This window comes from Chironomus tepperi, unplaced genomic scaffold (assembly GCF_022539635.2).
Source record: "Chironomus tepperi strain 1889 unplaced genomic scaffold, CSIRO-AGI_Ctep_v1 contig_445, whole genome shotgun sequence".
Taxonomy (NCBI): domain Eukaryota; kingdom Metazoa; phylum Arthropoda; class Insecta; order Diptera; family Chironomidae; genus Chironomus; species Chironomus tepperi.
Window position 1 is genome coordinate 3,535,830 of NW_027226567.1, and position 24,049 is coordinate 3,559,878.

General features: G+C 31.4%; 1 protein-coding gene across 3 annotated transcripts in view; it reads right to left on the bottom strand.

Moving 5' to 3' along the window:
- Positions 1–514: 514 nt before the first annotated feature.
- Mnr (Membrane-bound Notch regulator) overlaps positions 515–24,049 on the bottom strand; it is a 90,285-nt gene continuing 66,750 nt past the window's right edge. For all 3 annotated transcript variants that reach the window (XM_070650578.1, XM_070650577.1, XM_070650576.1), the window contains exons 2-4: positions 15,147–15,308; positions 14,532–14,696; positions 515–1,285 (exon numbers count right to left, since the gene is read on the bottom strand). In XM_070650578.1, coding sequence (XP_070506679.1) covers positions 651–1,285; positions 14,532–14,696; positions 15,147–15,231 — 885 coding nt within the window. In that variant the 5' untranslated portion in view covers positions 15,232–15,308 and the 3' untranslated portion in view covers positions 515–650. The remainder of the gene's footprint in view (positions 1,286–14,531; positions 14,697–15,146; positions 15,309–24,049) is intronic.

Genomic DNA, 24,049 nt, shown 5'->3' on the forward strand with positions numbered 1-24,049 from the left:
CACATTTTCATTTGATAAACATGATCTGATTATTGTTTCAATATGCCACAGTAAAACTTTTACATAATTAAATGTTACAGAATAACGTACACAGAAAGAAGCCTGTTTCATGTTGGTTTTCTTGTTTTTTACAGTAAAAAAAAGGAGAGAAAAAAAAAAGTTTTTTAATTTATTCAAAAAATGAAGACATTTTCATTGTTTTAAACTCGTATTATTATTATTATTATTATTATATTTATGTATGTATAATTCTTGTATATATGTTACATTATATTTTCACTTTTTTTTTGTTGTTCTTCATTTGCTTCCTCATTTCTGATATCGACTTTTTCACAAAATGGAAATAAGAGAAGTAAAAAAAAATCCTAATTAAGAACTTTGTCTAGATTAAGCATGAAATTTGTTTCATGCCAATTCGTAGGTACTTAAGACTTACAAGATGAACATTAAAAAAAATCGCGTGAAAATATTAAAAAAAATTATATAAAATTTTGGATAGGGGGTAATGGGTGTGTTGGTTGGGGGGATTAGAGACAGTCAGCTACGAGACAGGTATAAAAGCATTAGAAAAAAATACAATCAGAGATTAAATCATACACAAAGTGAGCGTTCCCTCATTTTTAATGCTTATTACGCGCGTAGGAGTTCCTTTATGATAATTTCCATCCAAAATTACCATGCGATGCTGTTGGTGATGATGTCGTTGGCTTTACATAGGATGGAGCAGAATTTTCACTTCCATAACGTGTGACTGGATAGCCATTATAGTTAGTTGGCGACGATCCTGATGATCCAGAACTTGGATTCTCACTAAATAAACCGCCACGATTCTTATTTTCAATTAATGGGCGTGTATCGAAAAATCCACCACCGGTTCCTGATCCGCCTTTTAATGCATCAGTAAGTAATTTGCCAACGTCACCACCCAGGAAACTCGATAGACCGGAAAAGAAACCACCAGATCCAGAACTTGATGGACGTTTTGTTGTTGACGTTCGCGTGAATGATGAGCCACCACCAAAAATATCATCATCACCGTAACGATTGCCAAAATAACTTCCGCCACCACCATACGATGGATTACTTGGATTATAAAAGGGTGATTTTGTTGTCCATGAACGGCGTGTTGTTGTTGTTGTAGTCGTTGGACGTGTTGTCCATCTTGTAGTTGTAGTTGTTGGCCGAGTAGTCGTTGTTGTTGTTGTAGTTCGTTCCGTTGTTGTAGTTATTGCAATATTCCAAATATTATCATTTGGATTGGATGGCGGTGATGGATTTGATGGACCTTATAAGTATTTATCGGTAAAAAGCAGTTCATAATGGATATTAAAAAAGTTATAAGCACGTCGTGATTTATTTATATCATGAGGAAATTGAGGAGAGCACATTCAGAAAGGATTAATATGTATTGAGGGAAAGAAAAAAAAAGAAAAAAAATATTCAAGAGTTAATTAAAATAATTAATTAAAGAGCATAACCACCACAAGACATTAAAGTATAAATAAATAAAGGAAGTAAGAACTAAACAATAGAGGCATATTAATACCCGTTAATTTAAAACCCAAATATTGTTCATTATACTACATACATGCTTTATGTTTTGGATTAGTAAAATTTCATCTCCTTTCTAACAATCTATGTATTCTTATTTGTATTATTTCTATCCAACATTCACTTCCTCATCCTTAATATGATGGAATTTTGTTGTTAGTATGTTTTAATGCTATAGAGAATTTTAACACTTACAAAATTTTCAATATCTCAATGTTAATTTTCTGTGCCATCCGAGCGACATTTCCGCTTTTCCACAACAGTTCCTTCTCATTTTATTTAAACTCTCAGCTATTCATATCATTTAATGTCTCTTTAATGTTATTGTAGCTCGTAAAACTTTAATATTTACAAATTAAATGAAAATTCTTGATTTAATTGATATTTTTGGATGAGAAACTGTTGCGTAACACTTTTTTTGTGACATTTTGAATCTGTAACTGTTGCTCAATTGTATCGCAACAATTTTTGGTTGCAATTTGAATCTGTAACAGTTGCTCAATTGTATCGCAACATTTTTTTGGAGACATTTTGAATTTGTAACTGTTGCGCAACTGTATTGCAACAGTTTTTGCTTCATTGATGCAATATTGCAACATTTTTCATGTAAAGCAACTGTCACACAACTGTTGTACAACAAAATTTATTATTTGTTTACACTTTTAACTGAATTACTTTGATTTAAACTCCTGTCATCCTAAATGTCTCTGATGTCACACAACTGTCGCATGAAATGTCGCTCGGGTTAATATTTATATTATACAATTTTTATGAACAAGATGAGAAAAAATAAAAACACATAAAGAATAAAATGAATAAATAAAAATCAATAGAATAACAACGGTCTTAAGAGATTTCCATGTCATTTTGTTGCTACTGCTTTTTTTCTCATCTTATTCTGTGTGTGTCTGTGTGTATTCTCTTTAGTTTTTCTTTCATTTTTGTTTAGTTAAACCTAAGCACCAATTTAGATTATTTACATTTCAGTTTTTTTTCTCCTTAATATCGATCGACATTGCATATCTCATTTCCTTGTCAGCATTCAATCATACTCTTATCAACTAATTTAATTATCGCTTCTTCTTTACTGCTTTCGTGATTCTTTTATTAGCGCATTTTTGCTAAGTTATAAGCTTGTGTTATTATTTTTCTGAATGGATGAATAGATGAGTTCTTCTTATTTTTATTTAATGCTTTGGATTTAGTTTTGGCTTTAGCCTTAAAATTTATTTCTAGTTTATAAAATCGTATAAATTTTGACTAATTTTTTACAAAATTCTTGTTTGATTTAACGGATTTTTTTTTTGAAATTTTATTTTGAAACCCTACAAATGTTTTCTTCTTTAAGCTTTTGTGAGGTTTATTGAACTTTTGAAAGGTTTTGGACTATTTTGAGTTCTACGACAGTTCAAAAAAACCCTTCAACAGCATTCAATTTCCAGAAAACTTGAAAGGTTTTGGACTTTTTTCAATGTTTAGAGTGTCCAAAAACCATTCAACAGCATTCAATTTTCCAAGACAATTGTACGGTTCCAAAATTTTCTTAAAACAATTTAACGTTCAGTCAGTTCATTGACTATCAATACAGCAAAAATGCGCCACTTTTTTTCATCCACTTTGGATGTATTATTTACTTCGTTATTTAATATTTTTTCACAAATTTATGAACATCCTTACTCTTCTCTTTTCAAAAAGAGATTTTTCTTCCTATATTTTATATTTTTATTATTATTTTTTGGAAGCCACATGAAACCGAGCGTGGATTTTCATTTTTTATGTGTTTGATTGTGATTGTGAATTATGGATTGGAAGAAAAACTGTTGTTTGTATATACTTGTGCTCTCATTTAATGCCATAATAAGGGGAGTCTTAGTAGTTGGAGACTTTGTTTGGCTAATACAATATACTAGAAGGTGGTGGTGGAAATATAAAGGAAAATAAATTGTTATCGCACTGAGGACGGAAACGTGCAATCATTATTTTCATCACAACGTTAAAAAAAAAAGTTGTATAAATGATTAATTTAACTTATTGGATAAAACACGAGTGATTAATTAAATTATCCACAGGCGAGTAAATCTTATGTCATTTAATAGGTTGGAGGCATTGTCATTGGATGTGCGTTTATATTAAAAGAGATAGTTGGAAATGTTCAGCTTGCAAGGCAGTGGTGGGTAATATATTGATTATCATGAGTAAAAGCCTCGACTAGAACTTAATACGGCATACGAATCATGGCATTTCTAACCAGAGTTGCAAAACAGGTAACTGTCACAGGCAAAAACCGTACAATTTCTTAATAATTTGTATGGTTTTGTAAGAAATGAAGCATCTGTCACATACAAAAACCGTACACTTTCTTGGTAATTTGTATGGTTTTGTAAGAAAACAGGCACCTGATACAGACCAAAACCGTACAATTTCTCAATGTTTATGGTTTTTCTTACAAAACCATATAAATTATTAAGAAATTGTACGGTTTTTGCCTGTGACAGATGCTTGCTTTGCAACTCTGTTTCGGTATACTAATGTGCCATGGCACAAAAGTTGCTTACAACTGCTGTAAGCAGAAATGCCCATCGTAAAAATGAAATTCGCTTTTGCAGTTTTTTTTTCGTATAAAAAATTTGCGATAAATCATCAGCACGACTTTTTTTTGTTGCTCGTCTTCCATATAGTACACATATAGTTATCTAGTCCATATCTCAGGCTCATCGAATAAGAGAAACGAGATTGCTGTTAATGAATTCTCTTTTTCCTCTCCATAACAACCAGAAAAAAAAGTTCCTTTTCTGCCACATAAACTAAAATGCGGTCTAAAAAAGCTCGTAAAACTTCCTCCCTCCCGAAAAAAAAAAGTTTCATCCTCTTCTTGTTTTTGTCATTGACCGGAACTCGGAGTTTCCGAAACATTCCATGCTCTTACTCACATACATGACAAGCTGAGGAAAAAAAAAAAACAGAATTTCCACTTTTTTTACATTCAATTTTCCCACTGCTGTAGAAAAACGATTAGACGATTTTTGTTATGCTTAATGCGTTTAACGAGATATTTTTTTTCGTCGTGATGAGAGCAACGTACACAGCACAACTGTAACAATCATCGTATGCTTATGGCTTTTTTCTTTTGCAGTTAATTGAAAAATCAATCAAAAAACAATTTTCCTTCCAGTTCAAGAATAATTTTAACTTTTTCCTCGTGTGCTGCTTTTTTTTTCGGGTTAAATTGCTTTGTTTTTATGCTTATCGTGTGATTAGTTTTCAATGTCTGAATAGAATTTTTAATCGATACATTTTATGCTTTCCACAATTTTTTTCGTAGATATAAAATAATTAGATTTTTTTTCACTTCCGCTTTTGTGCCAGCAAGTTATACATTTTGATACTTTCAACATAAATTAAGCAGGTAAAACTCAAGGGTGCAACATTTTAAGCGTATGTGGAATTGAAAATCGCGACAAAAAGGCATTGAAAATTGGAAAAACAGATGAGATTTTTATCGATTGCTTTTTTGCGGGATTTTCTGGAATTTATTTAGAATTTTTAATGCTTTTTGAGATGGAAAATTCTACAATCAACTGGATCTTAATCTATCTGGAGTGGAATTATAGTTATTTTCCTATAATTACTGTGAATTATTAAAATTTTCCAATTTTTCTCTAAAATAAACTTTTTAATCAAAGTAATCGAAGAATTCTGAACATTTCCACTCAAATTAACATTGTTAAATACTTGCGGAAGGTTTGACAGCCAGTTGAGTTGTAAACACTTGAACAATTTTCATTTAATTAATTAAATATTGATGGTTTTGGTAAAATTTAAGTTATTTTAAAGCTTTTCTTTGTAAATTCTTGTAAACAAAACTGAAAATGATGCGAAAAGTGATGCAATTAAATATTTGAATTTTCAAAAGTCGTTATTCAGTCAATACAATAATTGATGCAAATTTTTGAATTTTAAACAACCGTTATTTAGTCAACACTAAAATTGATGCAAATATTTGATTTTCATCAACCGTTACTAAGTTTTAATTGAAAATCTCAACAAATTACTTCATAAAGCCATCAAAAAATGCAAATTAAATTCCAAAATCTCAAAATTCAGATTCATTTCATCTTCTAAATCCGCAAAAAGGTAAGTAAATCGCCATTAAAATTTTATAATGATGATAAATATTTTAACGACATCAATTTGGGAACTCGAGCATTTTGGTGGATATTTTACGACCCAAACATCAGATAAAATACTCATATCTGTCAAAACCATTTGAAAATGTTCATAAAAAACATCTGTATGACATTATTTGGGCAACATTAGTCACATGGATGAAAAAAAAATAAATTCATAAATGACCACCTTTAGTAAGCTACATGACAGTCATGAGGCTAATATTTAAGTTGCTCAACCATGTCAACCGATTATTAAGTTATTTTTATTATCAAAAACATCAGACCCTTGCAAATAAATTGTTTTTTGAAACCTTTTTTCTCTTTATTCCATCATTATGTACATTATTATATATTCATATTCATTTAATACAATCATAATCGAATTCAGATATCAAATATCAAAGGAAAAGATAAAAAAAAAAAAAATGAAATTATGGCTCTCATAACATTTTATTATTACAATTTTCTATTCTTTCTTTAAAAATTTTGGGTAGAAATGATTTTTCAAGTCTTTGACTTTAAATGCGATGATGATCATCATCCAACCCTTACGTCTGTACTATTGGAGGGGTGTTCACTAATGACGTCTATAAATTGTTTAAAGGAAAATTGAGTGGGGTTGTCCGTAAAATTCGGGAAGCTTGCTTTATAACAGATGGGATTCGAGGGTATCTAAACCCTTAATTTAGACATCATTAATGATCCAACCCCCTTTCGCAATTTAAATTGAGTAGGGGTTGTCCATAAAATTCGGGAAGCTTACTTTATAAAAGATGAGATTCGAGGGTATCTAAACCCCAAATTTAGACGTCAATAATTTACCAACCCCTTCAAAATTTAAATTGGTAGGGGGTTATCCGTAAAATTCGGGAATTTGATTATAATAAAATGGATAGAAGGGTATCTAATACCCCAAAATTATACGTCATTAATGAACTAAACCCTTTCGTAATTTAAATTAAGTGGGGGTTGTCCATAAAATTCGGGAATTTAATTTCTTAAAAGAAGGGATTCCCTTAATTTAGACGTCATTAATGAACAAACCCCTTTCGCAATTTAAATTTTATTTTTTTTTTCTTTGTTTCATTTATGCTTTTTTCTTTTATTCTTTTCGATTCACTAAAATGTATCAAAAATAATATTCTTTTTTCGTTTCATAAACGAAAAAAAAAGAAGAAAAAAAAGGAGGAAGAAACTCAAACTCAATTTAGCATTCGAAATTATTGCTAATGCGATAAATTAACAAAAATAATAAGCCGAGTAGCGTTAGATTGAGATTTACATTGTTGATTGTTGATGAGTTGCGCTGTTGTTTGCTGTTGAAAAATTGATCAAGGAATTTCGGATTGGCCGTTGTTCTTGGAAAGCGAAAATCGAATCCAATATTAGGTGGTGGTGTTAAATCAGGATGATAAGGAGGATTATTAAATACCAATCCACCGTTTGGATTTGGCATTGCTGGGAAGGGTTGACGATTGTCGGGAAGTCGTGGGATATCTAATGGAATTTGGGCTGGTGGCATTTGTGGATAAATGTTAGGATTACTTGGCCAACCAAATACATTATTAGGATTTATAGTGTCACGTGGTGCCACATAGTCTGGCTTCGGATTACGTGTGTTATCGGGTGATGGATTCAATAATATCGGACCTGTAATTGTTATGTCAATTTTCATGTGTTTGTTCGTTCCGAAAAAAAAAGAAGGAAGAAAGAAAAATAGAAAAAAAATCATGCATTAGTTATAAACTTTGCAATGCAATGGCAATCATTAGAGAATATTTTATGCATATTATGTATGGTTGATGTCTGTATGTGCAATTCAATATTCAACAGATCTCCTACTAAACCCTCCTTAGAATAATGTTATCTAATAATTCATCTATTCTATTTCTACTTTCTGTCTATATGTGCATATTTTATTATTATGTTATAGTCGTGTTCAAGATCGTCTAGATGGAAAGTTTCCCATAGTTATTTACAATAGTTTGATTCAGAGTTAGTTGTGGAAGGAGTTTGTTAAATAGAATTTCATATTTTTTAAGGTACGATGAGAACTTTTTCAGATTATTTCGATGCAGAATTGCCATTGTCGTCGTTATGATTCACTTCTTTTCGTTGGATATGATATTATGCTCATGAAATTAATGATTTTTTGGTAGTTTTTTCATGGAATTTTCTCAATTGTATATATTTTCTCATTTTTTGACTCTCAAAGACTATTCAAATACCTTTTCAAATTGGAATAGTGACCGTTGAAATTTAAATTTTGGAATATTTCATGAAGCTAACTTCACGCTTTACAAAAATGTAAACAAATCAATTTTTTGCAAATTTTGATAATTCTAAGAATTTAAATTACAAATATATAGTGTATTGTGCAGTAATAAGTGTCTTATTATAGTGCAAAATACAAATTGTGCTTTAATTACATCAAAAATCACCAAGTAAGTTAAAATTTGTAATAATTCAATCCATTTGCGCTCCAATTTCTTTAATCAAAGAAAATATTGAAGTACATCTCTCAATACCCACAATCTCATGATAAATATACTTGATTCCACCCACTACTCACCACTCAATATATTATAAATCAGAACATCTCTCAAAAAATTCATTTGAATTCAACAAGAAAATCGAAATTTAAATATTATATCCTTCCACATCCATCCAGCATGTTTATATTTATTTATGGGATTTTAAAATAAATTAAATGTAAATAAATTTATCCAGACAACCTGAATTGTATCTTAGTCTTGTGAAATATGAGACCAAAAATATCCGTAGGAAAAAAAGAAATACACAGCATGTATGGGAGGGGATGAGAATTTGGAACAGAATGAATGAGTGCCTCATGAATTTTTAATATTTTTTTTTGTATTCTTCAGGTTATAGATAATGAACTGCAATAATGGTGCTGCCATAAAACAATAATTTGTATTAATCTTGTATGTCTTCAATTTAATATTGATTAATTTCCCTCCGAAAACCCCAAAATATCTTTTCTAACAATATCCATCCTTTATTCCACGTTCTCCTTTTGTTCTACGATTCTATAGAATCCATATCCGAACAAAATTTATTATTAATTAAATTATATATTCAGGATCCTTTTACATACCCAAATAATAATAAAAATAATGACAATAATGATAATAAAAAATTGTAAATTCGAAAACTCATTTCACTACGATCATAAAAACTTTACCCTTAATTAATTCATTTTTAATTTGGCTGTTGCTGTATATTATGGCCGAAATAAAATGAATCTGGACAAAAAAAATTTATCCCATTTAATCGAGAAGAAGATGAGCAAATAAAAAAAAAATGGGGAAATTAAACCAAATATAATAAAACAAAATAATAACCCTGAATGAATAAGCTAGGAAGATAGTTTTGCTGTATTTTAGGACATTTTCGTAAATTTCAATTCCTATTCTGTATAAAAAGTTCAAAATCTAATAGGGCAGTGGAAAAGCAGCAGTAGCGTAATGGTTAGAGTGTCGGACTACCTCTAGCCTTCTAGTTGGATTCGGATACTTCTAGTCACACGAACTAGATTTATGCATTCGCGACACTCACATTGTAGCTAGGTACATTGGTATACCCCTGGGCTATGCAACATCAGGTCGACTTGAGTCGGGTTTTCCGAACAAAATCCAAGTAGACTTCTATCTCCGGGTAAATTAGGTAAATATGTCGTTTTCTAACCTCACCCATTTTAATCCCCATAGAAATCCAGTGTTGAGGGGTGAAAAAGTTTCTGCCCGACATGCTTGAAGGTATTATACCCAAGTATAGTAAATATTTTAAATAAATCCAAGGTTTAATGAAAACCAAAAATTTTAAAAATAAAAAAAAAATCACCTGAGGTTTTCAGTATAGTTATTTTGTAAACTTTGAGATTTGAACTCATTATTACTTTGTTTGATTTTACATTCAAATTTAATTTTTATGAAATTCTTATGGTTCAGAATAGCTAAAAATGCATCAGTTGCTTAGTTATAGTACTCGAAATGTCATGCTTAAAATTATTTTTGGAATAAGATTAGGGGCCGTTCACTTATTACGTTACGCAAAAAAACGAATTTCTAGACCCCCCTCCCCCCTCGTTACAAAATGTCGTTACAAAAAAAAATTTTTGGTTGAGGCTGTTACAAAATCCTAGACCCCCCTCCCCCCTAAAAAGCGAACGTAATAAGTGAACGGCCCCTTACTGTAATGGTCTATAAGCATTTTATCTTTTGGAGCGCAGTAACTCAGGGGATACAGAAAAGGTATCATTTGTATATAAATGACACTTTGCCATATAGTCGATAGCTCAGTGGCAAGAGCATCTGACTGGAAATTGCAAGACGTAGGTTCCAGCCCCACTCGATATCCATAATTCGGAATTAAACTATTTCGATTATAGATATCATATCAATTATATTAATAAAAATTATTGACACTTTTTTTATTATTTGTTTAAAAATTATCCGTCTATAAAAGCTACCCGAAACTATGATGATTAAATTTTTACATCCAACAATGTGAAAATTGCATCCATAAAAAACTTTTTTTTTACGTTTATAACAAAAATTGAAAAGATTTTTCTTGCTGTTGCTTCCACTGATATTTCAAACAAGATTTCGTGCTGAGATATAAGAAAGAGAAATTGTCAACACTTTTTATTTTACTGTATGTAAATTGCATTTTCATGTGAAGGAAGAAGAAAAAAAAAAAGAAATTAAAGATGTACGATATAGAGAGATGGGAAGTAGAGAAAGATTAAGTATATCACTATGAAAATGATGAAAGAAAAAAGCAAATTTACGAGTCAACTCATGTTCATTATTCATGAGCAACAACATTTACAAAATTAAATATTTAAATACGCTTTTTTTTGTGTTACTGCATGAAATTTTCCCGTAGACTTTTGTTGCCGTGGGGATCTCTATTGTGTCGCATGGTACATAGAGCAATGTACATTAAATGAAATTTTTGTTGGTGGAGCTGGATCGTATGAAAGTACCTCGGGATGGAGAAGTAGGATGCATACTGCCTTGAGCTGAGCTTTTGGGGATTTTAATGAGTTTGTACGTTTGAGGAATGAAGCTGGTGAAATTTTTTGTTGATAGAGTTTAGAATTCTTAATTTAGATTGTTCTGGTTGAGATGAATTTGATAATTAAAGAATTTTTAAGAAAGCTCTAAGATATTGCAGATTATTGAGATCTAGAGCTGTGCTGGAGTATGATTCGAAAAAGGATAAGTGAAAATTTCCTCTGGTCAAGATTCGAACCCATGATCACAAGGTCGATGAGCAATGATTAAGTCCCGAAGTACTGAACCATTCAGCCATCTAGTCATTTAGACTCAGTTGAGAAACATCGGTAAATGAATGTTTTGGGCAGTTTTGGGTACCAAAATCTTTTCTAAAACTAAGCTCAGTGATGCATTTAAGATTTTAGACTATGAATAAGTCAGAGTTTGAAGTAGACTCGGATTTTGTATGAAAAGGTCGACTTGAGTTAATGTGGAAACTTCGAGCTGACATCGAGCTCTGAAATATGTCAAAATTAAGTTAAAGAATCAAATTGAAAATCTAATGATGGCTCTTTATTGGAACATAGCTATGAATAACTGGATAGGTGACAGAGCCGACAACAGAGTTAGACGGAAAGCCTTTTGCTTAAACCTAAATTCATCATAGCAACATGGTTACAGCAAGTAAGTAAATAAGTATGTATGGCAGCAATTAATAATTAAGGATTCAAAATTGAATCACAAGCTTCGTAAATCATTCCTAAACTATAATCTATAGCAGATCTAATTCCACCTAAACAACCAACAACTAAATTTCTAGAAACCATCATAAAATCTCATACTTAATTCTCAAATCTACTTCATTAATTTAAATCAACTTCATAGACACAGAGAATTAAATTAGATTTCCAAAAACCAATATCACCACAAAAAACACAGCAGCCTCGCTCCAATTTTGGCGGGTAAAACCAACAAAATTTTCTATTTTTCAAACGTTCCCTTGTTTGCATTCTAGTTAAATAATCAACCTCAAATTGAAGTATTCATGTTCAAATTTCAATTTCTGAGTAAACTTTGACATTCTCGTACACAACTTAATAAACTGAAACTTTTCTACAATCTACGACATAAATACAGAGTGAAAATACCAAGTAAACAAATTTTCGTGCTTTTCAAATATTTACGAAATACGAAACTTGCTTTTTCCTCAATTTAATTAAAGTTATACAACGAGTTCAAAGAAGATTTTGAGCTGATGATAAGTCTATTAGTCGGTAAAGCTGAATATTGAAACAAATTTCATATCATCCAGCTTATCATGCATAAATGTTATCGTACCCAAAAAAAAAAAAGTGCACTAAAAACTTTTTCATCAAGCATGAAATTACATAATGAGCACCAAGTCATAGAAGATAATCTTGATAATCCCACCGAGATCTGGGTACGATAGTTCCATATAACAAAATATCTTGACATAGCTTGACTGTGTGCAGCAAAATGTAAATATTAGAAAAGATTTACGAAAATGATCAACAGAAGCAGTCAGCATTAACATTTGTTATATGCATGCTAGACATGCTCCATAAAAGTTATACATTATGTTGCGAAAAAGGTTTTAAAGTTGCAATTTTTGCACAAAAATCAAATATTTAAGATTCATTATTCAACTCGTCTGTATACCTAAGTGTCTTTTGTGTTTAGCTTTATGCCATTTTTGGGGAATTCACTTGGAACATCTAAATGCAATTTTCATTATTCACAGACATATACATGTGCTTGTGCCTTTTTTTTTTCTTGTGTGTTGGAATAAAAGAATTGTTTTAATTTTCTGCTGATGTAAGTTAATCCAATCAGTTGAATAGAAATTACAGCAGTTACAGCAAAAACTATCAGATTCAGGGATGCTCAAGCTATTTGTTAAGGAAGTATGTATGTTTGGTACTGAAAAGCATTGAACAAAGATCAAAGTCAACTCGGTTGATGACGAAGATTTGTCGTAGTCTTGTCCAAATGGACGTTTCGCTTTACATAACTCTGCACGCTACATGACCCAGGGTATATCAATGCAACGTACCTAGCCACAATTTTTGTGGCGCGAATCACACAAATCAAGTTGGTGTGACTAGAACAGCGAATAAGAATCCGAATCCAATTAGACTTTCCCTGGGATTGAACCCGGTTTTTTAGAACAGTAGTCCGATGCTCTAACCACTTGACCATTGCCGACTCGACTCCATACACAATTTAAATCGACTTTTATTGAAGTCGTTATTAAAGTAACACGTACATAAGGAATTGATATCCAATCGATTTTCTAGTAATTGAGTCATGAGTTAATATTTCGATACTTTGGGAATATCTCAAGTCCTAACCCGAATAGCACAGCAACAATTGATTAATTGATCATAAATTCAGCTTCAAGCAAGCGTGACTATGAGTTAGTACCGAATACGTTTTTTATTCGGTACCATACCAGAGTCACGCCAGTCTGGTGCCGACCAACTTCAATCACTAGATTAACCAAATTGTGCTATTCGGATAAGTATTGAGGATTAGTCAGGGTATTAGTAAATTTTATGATTCAAATACATTAATATGTGGTTACTAGCATATTGATTAGCTTCATATGGAGCTGAATTGACACTAGTCGACTCTTCAATTCAAAATCAGAGTCAAGCTTTCAATTTAGAACTATAAAGTTGCTCGAGGGTTAAGTATGAGTTAAGTGTCAATCTCTGTTGGGGAGTAAGCAATGAGTTGCCAATCCATTTACAAAATTCAAGTCAAACTGGCTTGTTAGGACATTATTGAACTTGGAATTGAAAGACAGCAAATGGTAGTCATCAATAGAGTCAACCCGAAGCATCTTCTAAAGATGGATCATAGATCGCAATTGATCTGTAAGTTTAGTGAAGTAAATAAGAAGGATGCCCAAATGTACTTCCCTAAATCATTCCCTTTGGGCTACTGATCACTAAGTCTGGACTAAATTCATTCAACTGTATTAAATTACCTCTAACAGACAAAGAACACAATCTGAGTATACTCAATTTTGTGAGCATACTCATTTGTATGAAAGAAGCATACTTTGATTGGATGATGATGATTGGTTCCTATTGATCCACTGTGAATCGTAGGGCGTTAATAAAGCGATTGAACAGGTCTCTGTTCCAGGCTAAAACGGCTACTTTGAGTATGCTCATTAATGTGAGCATGCTATTTGTATGTTAGGGTACCTTCCCCAATAACTCTTCCCAAAGGAACCCTTCTAGAAAAATACAACAGTAAGGTCCATTCCCAGTACTCAGTTTTAGAACACCTGATCATAGTATTATGCAGAATGGAAGGCAAGCAAGATGAGAGAAAATTTGTGGGTGAGAGTCGAGAAAATTCATTTATTTGTGGTAGCTCGTGCTAATGGATTAAATTTTCCATGAAAATGTTCTTTTCTTCATTTACATTTTATGAGTATGAATATGGATATATATATATACCTAGATGAGTATGTATGTGGATTATTAGAAGGCAGAAAAAAAGAAGCCTTCTTTCAATATTGATTAACTAATTAATTTTCCAAAAGCCTCCCTCCATTCACGAGCTATTTCCTACGCCTTTTATTTTCCATACCATATATATACAGATGAATCATTTAACCGTACCCCCATTAGTATTTGACAGGCAATTCACCCTTACATAATTTAATAAATTAAAGTTCATGAGAATTAATATTAAAACCGTCTTTAATCATTCACAATCCTTTTTTTTTGTTTACTGCCTATATATTTACCTGTATTTGTATTTTGTTGTGGCGTTTGCATATCTGTTCTCTTCTGGCACGTCGGATAGCGACCACAATTTGTTCCTTCTTGTTGATTAAATGAGCAGGTATCATATGACATCACACAAGTTTCACGTGGCAAACATCCAATATCTTTGCACGTTCTACCATATTCTATAAATATGTAGAGAAAGAACATATATTTAAGAATAAAAATCCATTTGGATAGAGCATGAGCTTTTTTTGATTCGTAGACGATGAGAGAGACAGAGAGTGTGTGTGTGGGGGGAATCATAAGTAATCTGAGCAGCAGGGGGAACAACAAAAGTTCATCATGACAAACTGTACGCACAATGATTGATTTATTATGTTTTTTTGCTTTTTTATACATCAAGAAGCCTCGTTACACGGGATGTCGCACAACTACTGAATACAATTTATATATATACATATCTGTGATACACATTATACGCTCATGTGTATTTCATACATACTCAATTGGTGGTAAGGTTAAGTGTGAATAAAATTGATGTTTCACCAATCAGACACTTGTACTATGTCACACAAAATTTACAATTTATGTATATTATGAGGTTGAATGTCATCGTCATATCGAATACTTACTTGAATATGGTGCTCCATTTACGCTGTAGATTATCCATAATATTAAAAATGTCTGCAATTGCAGACTGCTCAAAAGTTTTCCCATTGTTAGTAATCGTTTGTCTTCCTTTAATCCTTCTTTCTGTTCCTTCTGCTGTCTTTCCTTTCGCCACTTGAGGAAGTCTGCAAAGAGAGTAAAAAAAAAAAGATGTTGAGTCAACATTGCATAATGTATACAACAGAAAATTGAGTGAAACTTTTTTAATTAATACACTGTGGAAGTCAACGTTGGGAGAAGATGGCAAAATCACTTGAAAATGTGCATTAAAATTGAATCATCATCATCTTTGTTCCCTCTAACATCATCATCCAATTTTATCTTTTATTCTTACACAAAAAACATCCAATGAATAGTAAAAGAATATAAACCGATAATTGAATGGATTTGTGTGTATTAAATTTCATAATTATCTTAATTAATGCTTTATTAAGATTTTCGCATTTATATGAGCTGGATTTAATGGATGAATGCGAGTTTTTGATCTAATTTTGATTGTTTTGATGGATTTTTCTGCATCAATGGAGATGCAAATGTAAGAACTGTCTTTAATTGATGCAGAAAATGAAGCAAAATGCTATTTTTCTGCTTCTTTAAGTGATTCAGTTTTCGCTTCTTCCGGGTGATGCGAAATTCATAAAATTTAAGAAAAGCTGCAAAAAATCCCATAAAAGATTAAACAAGGATTGAAAGACAGAAAAAGACATTCAAAGATTATAACAAGTCATTTTAAATAAAGTTGCAAAATCAACTCAAAATGATGCAGACATAGTCTCGCATTAAATTGCAAAAAAACACATTTTTTCCTCTAAAATGTGAAAATTAATCAGCACAATTTGATGAACATTTAAGTATTTAAGCTGTTAATTCTCCACATTGTTCAACTTTCATGATGAATAATTCTCAAATTTGTAGAATAATGCTTGTATTATAATCAAAACCGCTTTAATTAATAGAACAAAAGGCGTTGAAGTTTCAATATATTTACATACTCATATGAGCACCTTCTTATTTGCATTTCAATTAGATTGGAATGTGGAATGAAGAATTTCAATGTGGAATGAAGTGTTTTTGGGATGATGATAGTTAATATGAGGAATCTGGTAGGAATTTATAATAAGAATTTGGATACTCCATAGCTTAATGGTTGAGTTATCAGTTCTAAAGACAATATGGATTAATAGATAATTAAAAAGGCTTTGTGGTTCAAATCCCATTAGGTACGAACGAAAATGAACAGCAATCCTTGAGTTTTCCGATAAGTTTCCGCTTAAAACAAATCACCAAACTCCCCAAATTAGTCTCAATAATCATTTATCCTCAAAAAAGAAAAACTTCCAATCCGTTCTTTGACCTTTCCACATCAATTTCACCTAAATTATCTTTAATCCAGTTTTCATATAAGTTCTCTGATTAATATGAACTTATATCAACAAACTGTACTCGAAAAAAACTTTCAATAAACTTCAATAAACTTTTATTTAAATGTCTTAATTGGATTACGGAGTAGAAGAACTGGCAGAAGTAGGAAGAAAGAAATATTTCACTTTAGAATCCAATTAAAATTTTCTTCCTTCTTTTTTTTATTCCTCATTTCTGTGAAATAAATAAATTTCAGCAACTTTTCTTTGATTCCGACTTCTTTTCATCCTATACAGCAAACATTACCACTTCTCAAACGACAAATTAAATGGCTCTTGGCTCGATAATAAATGTCTTCTTCTCGATACGAGGACAGGCTAGGAATGGAGTGGAACGAGGTGGATGTGCATGCATTATAAACATAGAAAATGCTCAGTATCTCATTCGACTAGAGTTGCATGCGACTGATGAATAATTTTCGTCACGAAACAGTGCATCTATTTGTTCATTTATTTAATCTTTGCGACGACAATTTCTTTTTTTTTTCTTTTTTTTGCGCTGACATTATACTGCATTATTGCTGATGCATTTCTATTTTTTTCCTGTCTTTTTTCCACTCTTTTTCCTTTTTCCCGTTCCTTTTGTCGGTGTTCGTCGTCGAAGAAAAATTAAAGTCATTTATGATATCCAATGGAAGTAGATATCAAGCAATTTATCTATGGTAGCTTGAAAGAGTTCAATCGCATGACGATGAGCATCATAGAATAAAATAAAAATGATTGCAATTAATCAGATGCCGTTTCGTTGTCATACACACTTTTCATTTATATAAATATTATATATTGAATGTCAGGGTGCATAACTTGTTGTGCTTTGGACATTTATCTGATGGGTATTTAACAGCAGTGTTGTAAATCTAGACGGTGTAGGGACAGAAAGGGTTTTGCTTAGTGTATTGGAAATTAGAATGCGGTAGCCAGGAATAGAACCAGCTTAAGGAGACATTGATAGAAGTAGTTATAATAATGTCAATGCTGGGGCAGAAGCACAAGTTTGTTTGGCCACCCTTAGAGTGAATCCACATGAAAAAATGCACCCTGGAGCTCCAAAAGCAACATGGCGGATGCTGCGATAAGGCCACTCAGGTGGAATACCTTTGACAGTAACCAAAGATCTACATCGAAGCCTGGTTCCAGAAATTGAGTATTAAATCACAACATGACATCAGATACGTCCAACGAAGTGAAGAAGTAAGCTGTATATTTAGATGCTTTTGGTGGATCAGATCATAATTACTGATAGAGTGCATGTTTCAAACTATTTAATGCAGTAAGCAGTCACTACATGTTGATGCTTATTGGTTATGTTTTCTGGTGTTCTGTCTTAACCCTTCCCCATATCTACCCTAATCTCATTTTTTAACTCTCCTTTACCCAAAAATATAGACTATGGATTCAATTAGGTTGCAATCAAACCTGCTTTAAAGCAATATATTGCATTTAAAATACTGCAGATCAGCTTTATTGAGCTTTCGTTTAACCAAATTCAAATATCAACACTGGCCTGAATTGATGCATTTAAAGTTCCACTTCCCTCCCGAAAAACCGATATTTGTAGCTTGAAAATATGAACAGAGAAAATTGTCCAGCAATTTTTTTTTTTTTTTATCTAGTGTGCATTCATTCATCCCTTAAAAATGTTCTATATATGTGCCTCAAAATCAATTTTTGTGAGTTCGTGTGGAAAGATGTGAAAGGCAAACAAAATATATTTGTTTGAACAGTTTGAGGACATAAATTGGGGTAAAGCGGGAGGAGTAGGGGTGGGATAAAAGCTGGGAACAATATAAATGTTGACATAAAAGGAACGAATCGAGTATAAATTGTGATGAAAAAAAATTCATACAAGAAAATAAGGAATAATGTCAATATTAAAAGGTGGATAAAGCATGATGTAATAAATGCTTTTAATGTCCCGCATACTTTTTTTTTCTCTACTGTTTGCAGATAAAACAAGTGGAAGTGCCATCGTGGGTGGCAAGTTATGACGATTTTTCATTCTGATTTATTGATGTAAATAAACATTCCGCTTGAGGACAGGTTAATGGTGGTTTTAGATTTAATTGTTTTGTGTAGGAATTTCCGTCCACCTCGAAAAGTTTTCCGGCTATAAAGCTTTGTAGAGTTCCTCAATTCATACTGTTAAAGCTTTATATAGTAGAAAAAAGTGGCAAGAATTGATCGCCATGCATTTAAAGACAGATAATCTAGGATAAAGGACAATCCGATGACATAACCTCACTTTTTTATCCATATAAATATCCAGAACAAAATCCATTTTTTATGAAAAAATTTTATTTAAAAAAATCCTTCCTTTACATCATCATATCTCCCGCCAGCTAGCTTCAGTAAGCACTAAAGACGTTGAAAATAAATTGAAATGAAATGTTGAACGCTAAAGCGTCCAGTAAGCATGTGAAAATTTAAAATCTCATGCAGCTTTTTTTGGAACGACTGAATTTTTATTTCCAGTACAATTTAGTATCTTGGATGTGAAATTGCACTCGGTTTGACTGTTGGCTTTAAAAATTTTGTTTAAATTCTAATGAATTTAGGTTTTACAGCATCGCTGCATTGTTGAGAATATGGAAATTATTGTTAGGGATTAAGGTGTATTATCTAAATATGTCCTTTCAGCAGTAACATTACTTCATGGGATTTAAAAGTCATTGAACTTTATCATATGATTTAATATGTACATGATTGCTACAACATTCTAAAGATAGACGTGCAGAATGATGATACAAATCAGAGCAATCAATAATTTCAACACAGAAACTCTTATCATCAACACTTTGGCTACCTATCCATTCATTCTATCCATTAAAAAACTATAATTAAATGCCTGAAACTTTTAATTACGTTTCTCGACCAAACAAACAGCCAGACACACTGGATGTATCTAATTAGACAAACACAAACTAATGACTTTAAAAAAAGAAGCAAGTCTGCTAAATAATTTACACGAAAGCCACAAATGAGTTTTAAAATTGAATCGACCACAGACATTTCAGCTTTTTCGTGATTAATTATTCAACCATAAACCATTAAAATGACAAAAACTTTGTTAATTAACTTCTACCATCTAGTCAAACAGATACAAAATTTCCAAGTATGGCATGGACAGGTGACGACAATGTGGTTTGAAAATATTTCTCCATCGGAAGATGCTTCGAAAGTCGGAAGTGTTCTGGACCTTTTTGCAAATAAATTAACGATTATAGAAATTGCCCATCCAAAGGTGACTTCTCAGCTTGTTTTTCCGTACTTCCTTTTCCATTTTGTATAGAGACAAAACATACAGAATTTGTGTGGATGTGATTATTTATGGGTGATGGAAGCGCATTGAAATGTCTTTGTATTGAATTGTAGTTTTTGAAGAAAATAACGGTCAAAAATTATTTGAAAAATAACGGTTGTAAAAGATTCAAATGATCAAATTGAAGTTATTATGAGAATAACGGTCATGAAATATTTGAAGAAAAAAAACTGTCAAAAATAATTTGAAATGTAACGGTTTAAAATAATTCAAATCAGAGTTGACAAACAGGCACATGTCACAGGCAAGAACCGTACAATTTCTTGATAATTTGTATGGTTTTGTAAGAAAAGCTTTGAATTAAATGAGTGAATTTTCAAAAATAACGGTGAAAATATATTTGAAAAACAACCGTTAATAAAGATTTGAAATGTAACGGCTTAAATCAATTCAAATTCATGAATTTTTAAAAATAACGGACAAAAGAGACAGAATTGAAGATTAGGACATTCTTGTCTTGTCCTTCCCGTAAAAGCACACAAAAAACAATGAAAAACTACAAAAAAATGAGAAGAAAATTTATTTTCAAGTGGGCACATGAATAATATTTCTCCATTCTTTCATTTATTTAAAAGTCCTCAACAGTGTAGTTTCATTTCCATTATTGGGCAATTCTCCCCAACGGTTGCATTTTGAAAAATGAGCTTTTTTAATCCAAGGTTATTTGTTTATTATCACAAAAATATTTTTATCAATAACTTTTCGAATTTTCATGATTTCAAAGCAGAAAACTGATAAAAACTATAAAATTAATTATACTTCACATAATATATTAAAACTCTGTGTAAAACTTAAGCACAAATGAAGAATTTTACTTTTTCGTTTTTAAAATTTTGTAATTTTCTCATGGATTAGGAGAAAAAGTTTGTAAAAGGTGCTTTGTGACCAAAAGTTGACGTTCGGAGAATCGATTTTTCTCCTTAATTAAGCTTTATTAATTAATTTTGAAGCATAAATATGATGGAACAGATCAAAATCTATCAATTGATATGCATTTCATGACTGAAGAATAAGCATTTAATGCATAAATATTGATTCCCCTATTAAAATTTTCACAAAATGCAACTTTTGGTCACAAAGCACCTGGCCGAAGAATCAAAATATCTCTTGAAATAAGCTGTTTCTGGATTGTTTAATTCAATTATATGATAGAAAATGTGTAATTACACTTGAAGAACTGAAACTTAGAATAGTTTTAGTGGAAAAATCAGAAAAAAATTCAATTTTAAGTTCAAATTTTTCAATTTCCCCTGTGGAGAATAGCCCTATTATTCCCTTACCATTCTTTCATTTTTATATTCTTTCAAATTCGCCCTCGCCTCCAACTCTCTCATCCGAATGTGTTTATTTCATGATGAAAAAACAATTTTACTCACGTTGTGAATTTAAAATGTGCCAAGTTGAATGCGGGGAAGTGAGTGAGAGGAAGCAAGAAGAATAAAAATGTATTAAATTTTTTCACCTCACTAGAATGGTTGAATGGTGCGGTTTTAGGTAGACATAAAGAGGGATTAAGGTTCAATCCTTTTTTTTTGTAAGATATATCAGTAATATAATTTTATCCCGATAAATAAATTATGTAGAATAGTATCATTGTTGCTATGTGAAGTAGCAAACAGCATAAAAAGTATCCATAAACGGTTTTAATATGAAGGCGAGAAGCTATGTAACAGAGATGTTTCGTTCCTAAATGACGTCAAGCTCAAGTGTATGAGATCCAGCACTAAATTGATTTAAGGTTTGTTGTTTAAGAATAATAAGATTTTTAACGGCCATTTAAGATTCAAATGATTCAGAACCTTGCAAATTGTATGGTTTTTAAAATCTGAATTCGCTTTGTTTTCATTCAGTTCTTTTCAACTCGCCGCGAGTAAAAATCAATAATATTTGAATTTAGTTTAATTTAACACAAAAACCTTAACATTTTAGGTACTTTAAGCAGTTCATATACATGAAACAATATTAAGGATCACATTAAACAACATTTTACATCAACAAACAACTTAAGAATGTCCAAAAATCAAAGTTACAACACTCATAACCAACTCCCGCAAAAAGAAAAGTGTGGAAAAATCCTCGAAAAACAATGGAATGTAAAGAACAAACAGCACCAGTTATGCAGAAGAATAAAAGAAAGGAGAAAAAATATTGCTTGAACTAGATCCATAAATTCTAATAAAAGTTTTTTTTTCGCGATGCAAAGCGAAAAACCATAAGAAAACATTACGATGGCTTGGAAATTTATGTTTATTTGTGTGCTTTGGCATGAAATCGCATATGAGCATTTTTTTCATATTCTCGTCCGCAATATAATGGATCCTGAAATATTATGAAATTTCATAAATTCATTTTTTTTTGGTGCATATTTATGATAAATTTATGATTTTCGTATACACTTTGGGTGATTGGATAAAGTTTACTGCTTAAAAAATAAGATGAATGTGTCATGTAGAAGCTTCGAATTTATTGTTATATCCTTATGCTATTTACTGAATTTATTATCCGCATAGATGCTCCTTCAAGTTTGCTGTTTTAACTTAATTAAATTTGGGGTGAATATTCTGTAAATGATTCAATGTTTGAACTATAGATTTATGGAAAGGGGAAGTTACTATGTGCATTGAAGTTATAGTTTTTCAAATTTTACAAAACCGTTAAATTTTGATCAAAATTCAAAATTTCGAGAATTCAAATTTCACAAAACCGTTAAACTTCAAATCATTAAATTCAAAATCCGTTGAAATTGGAAAATTTCAAAAGTACGGTTAAAATTCAAATCCCAAAAAACCGTTACATCATAAATTTCGAAAAATTCTAACCTAAAATATAAATTACAAAGTTTCTAAACAATCTTGAGTATTTTCAGCAATTAAATCATGTAGCTAAGAACAACTTTAGCAATTTATTCCGTACATAGAAGCTATTCCGTTTGACCACAAACCACTTAACTTTCATACTTGTTTCTCTTCCTCTTAACATTTACAACAGTAGCAGCCGTTTCAATGTCTTGTTATTTTAGCACCACGTATTCACATATGAATTATACTTTTTCCTATTCACCGACTTATCCACATATTATAAGGTCAAGGAGTAAAACAAAAAGTCACTTCCGATTAGGCGTTATAAGGCAAAAAAAATATTTCTGTATTCTGCATGTGCCTTTTCCTGCTACTTTGATTTCATTTTCATTTCTATCCCCTCATCGTGGTAATTTTCTTGTATTTTTTTCCGATTAATAATTCTTATTCTGCTATTTATATCTCATATTGTACCTCCTCCTCCACCAAACCATCTTATTTTCTTGTCTAGAAACTTTTCCGATTATATGAAAAATGAGGAAAATTTCAACATCGAAACGTGTTTGAAGTGTTTGCGGAAGTACAGAAAAAAGCTTCCTGCATAAAAATACACTCTTCATGTTATTTCCTATCAGGGGTGTATTTGGGGGGTTGGGATCGACCCCCTCCTCTTCATTTTTGAAATATTCTTGGATTTTCTAGGGTTTTTTATGGAAAAATCCAAAATTTTCCCTAAATTCGTGAAATCGATACAGCAAAATTTCAATTACACCCCCTACCCCCCACCTGCTCCCCCCTGGCTACACCCCCGTCTCCTATATATTTCGTTCTTTTTTTCCCCTCCACTCCAATAGCTGGAAAAAAATGGCTGTTGAAAAATTTAATTAAAAATTATTATTGAAAAATGCCATATGTATGCATACCGAATGTGCATGATAAAATAGCTTAAATATGAGTGGGTGTGTAATTTTTAACCCTCAAAAAAATATCCATATTATCTATTTTTTGATCCTTCATCCAGCTAATATGCATTACAATCTCTTTCGTCGACATTATTATTTTAAGTGGATTTGTAAAATATTCTAAAATATATTCTTCTATGGGTCGGTTGGATGTCCATTGCAATTTTCTATATGTGCATTTATAATGTCTGACAGTGAGCAATTTTTCGTCATGTCCAAAAAATAGCATTAATTTGGAAAATTATTTGAGATTTTAGATTAAATTAGTGAGGAGATAATTAGCATAAATTTTAGGATAATGATGGGTTGTTAATGTTTGACTGTCTGTCCTTCTGGTTTTCTATTAATTAGAATGTTTATCTGTCA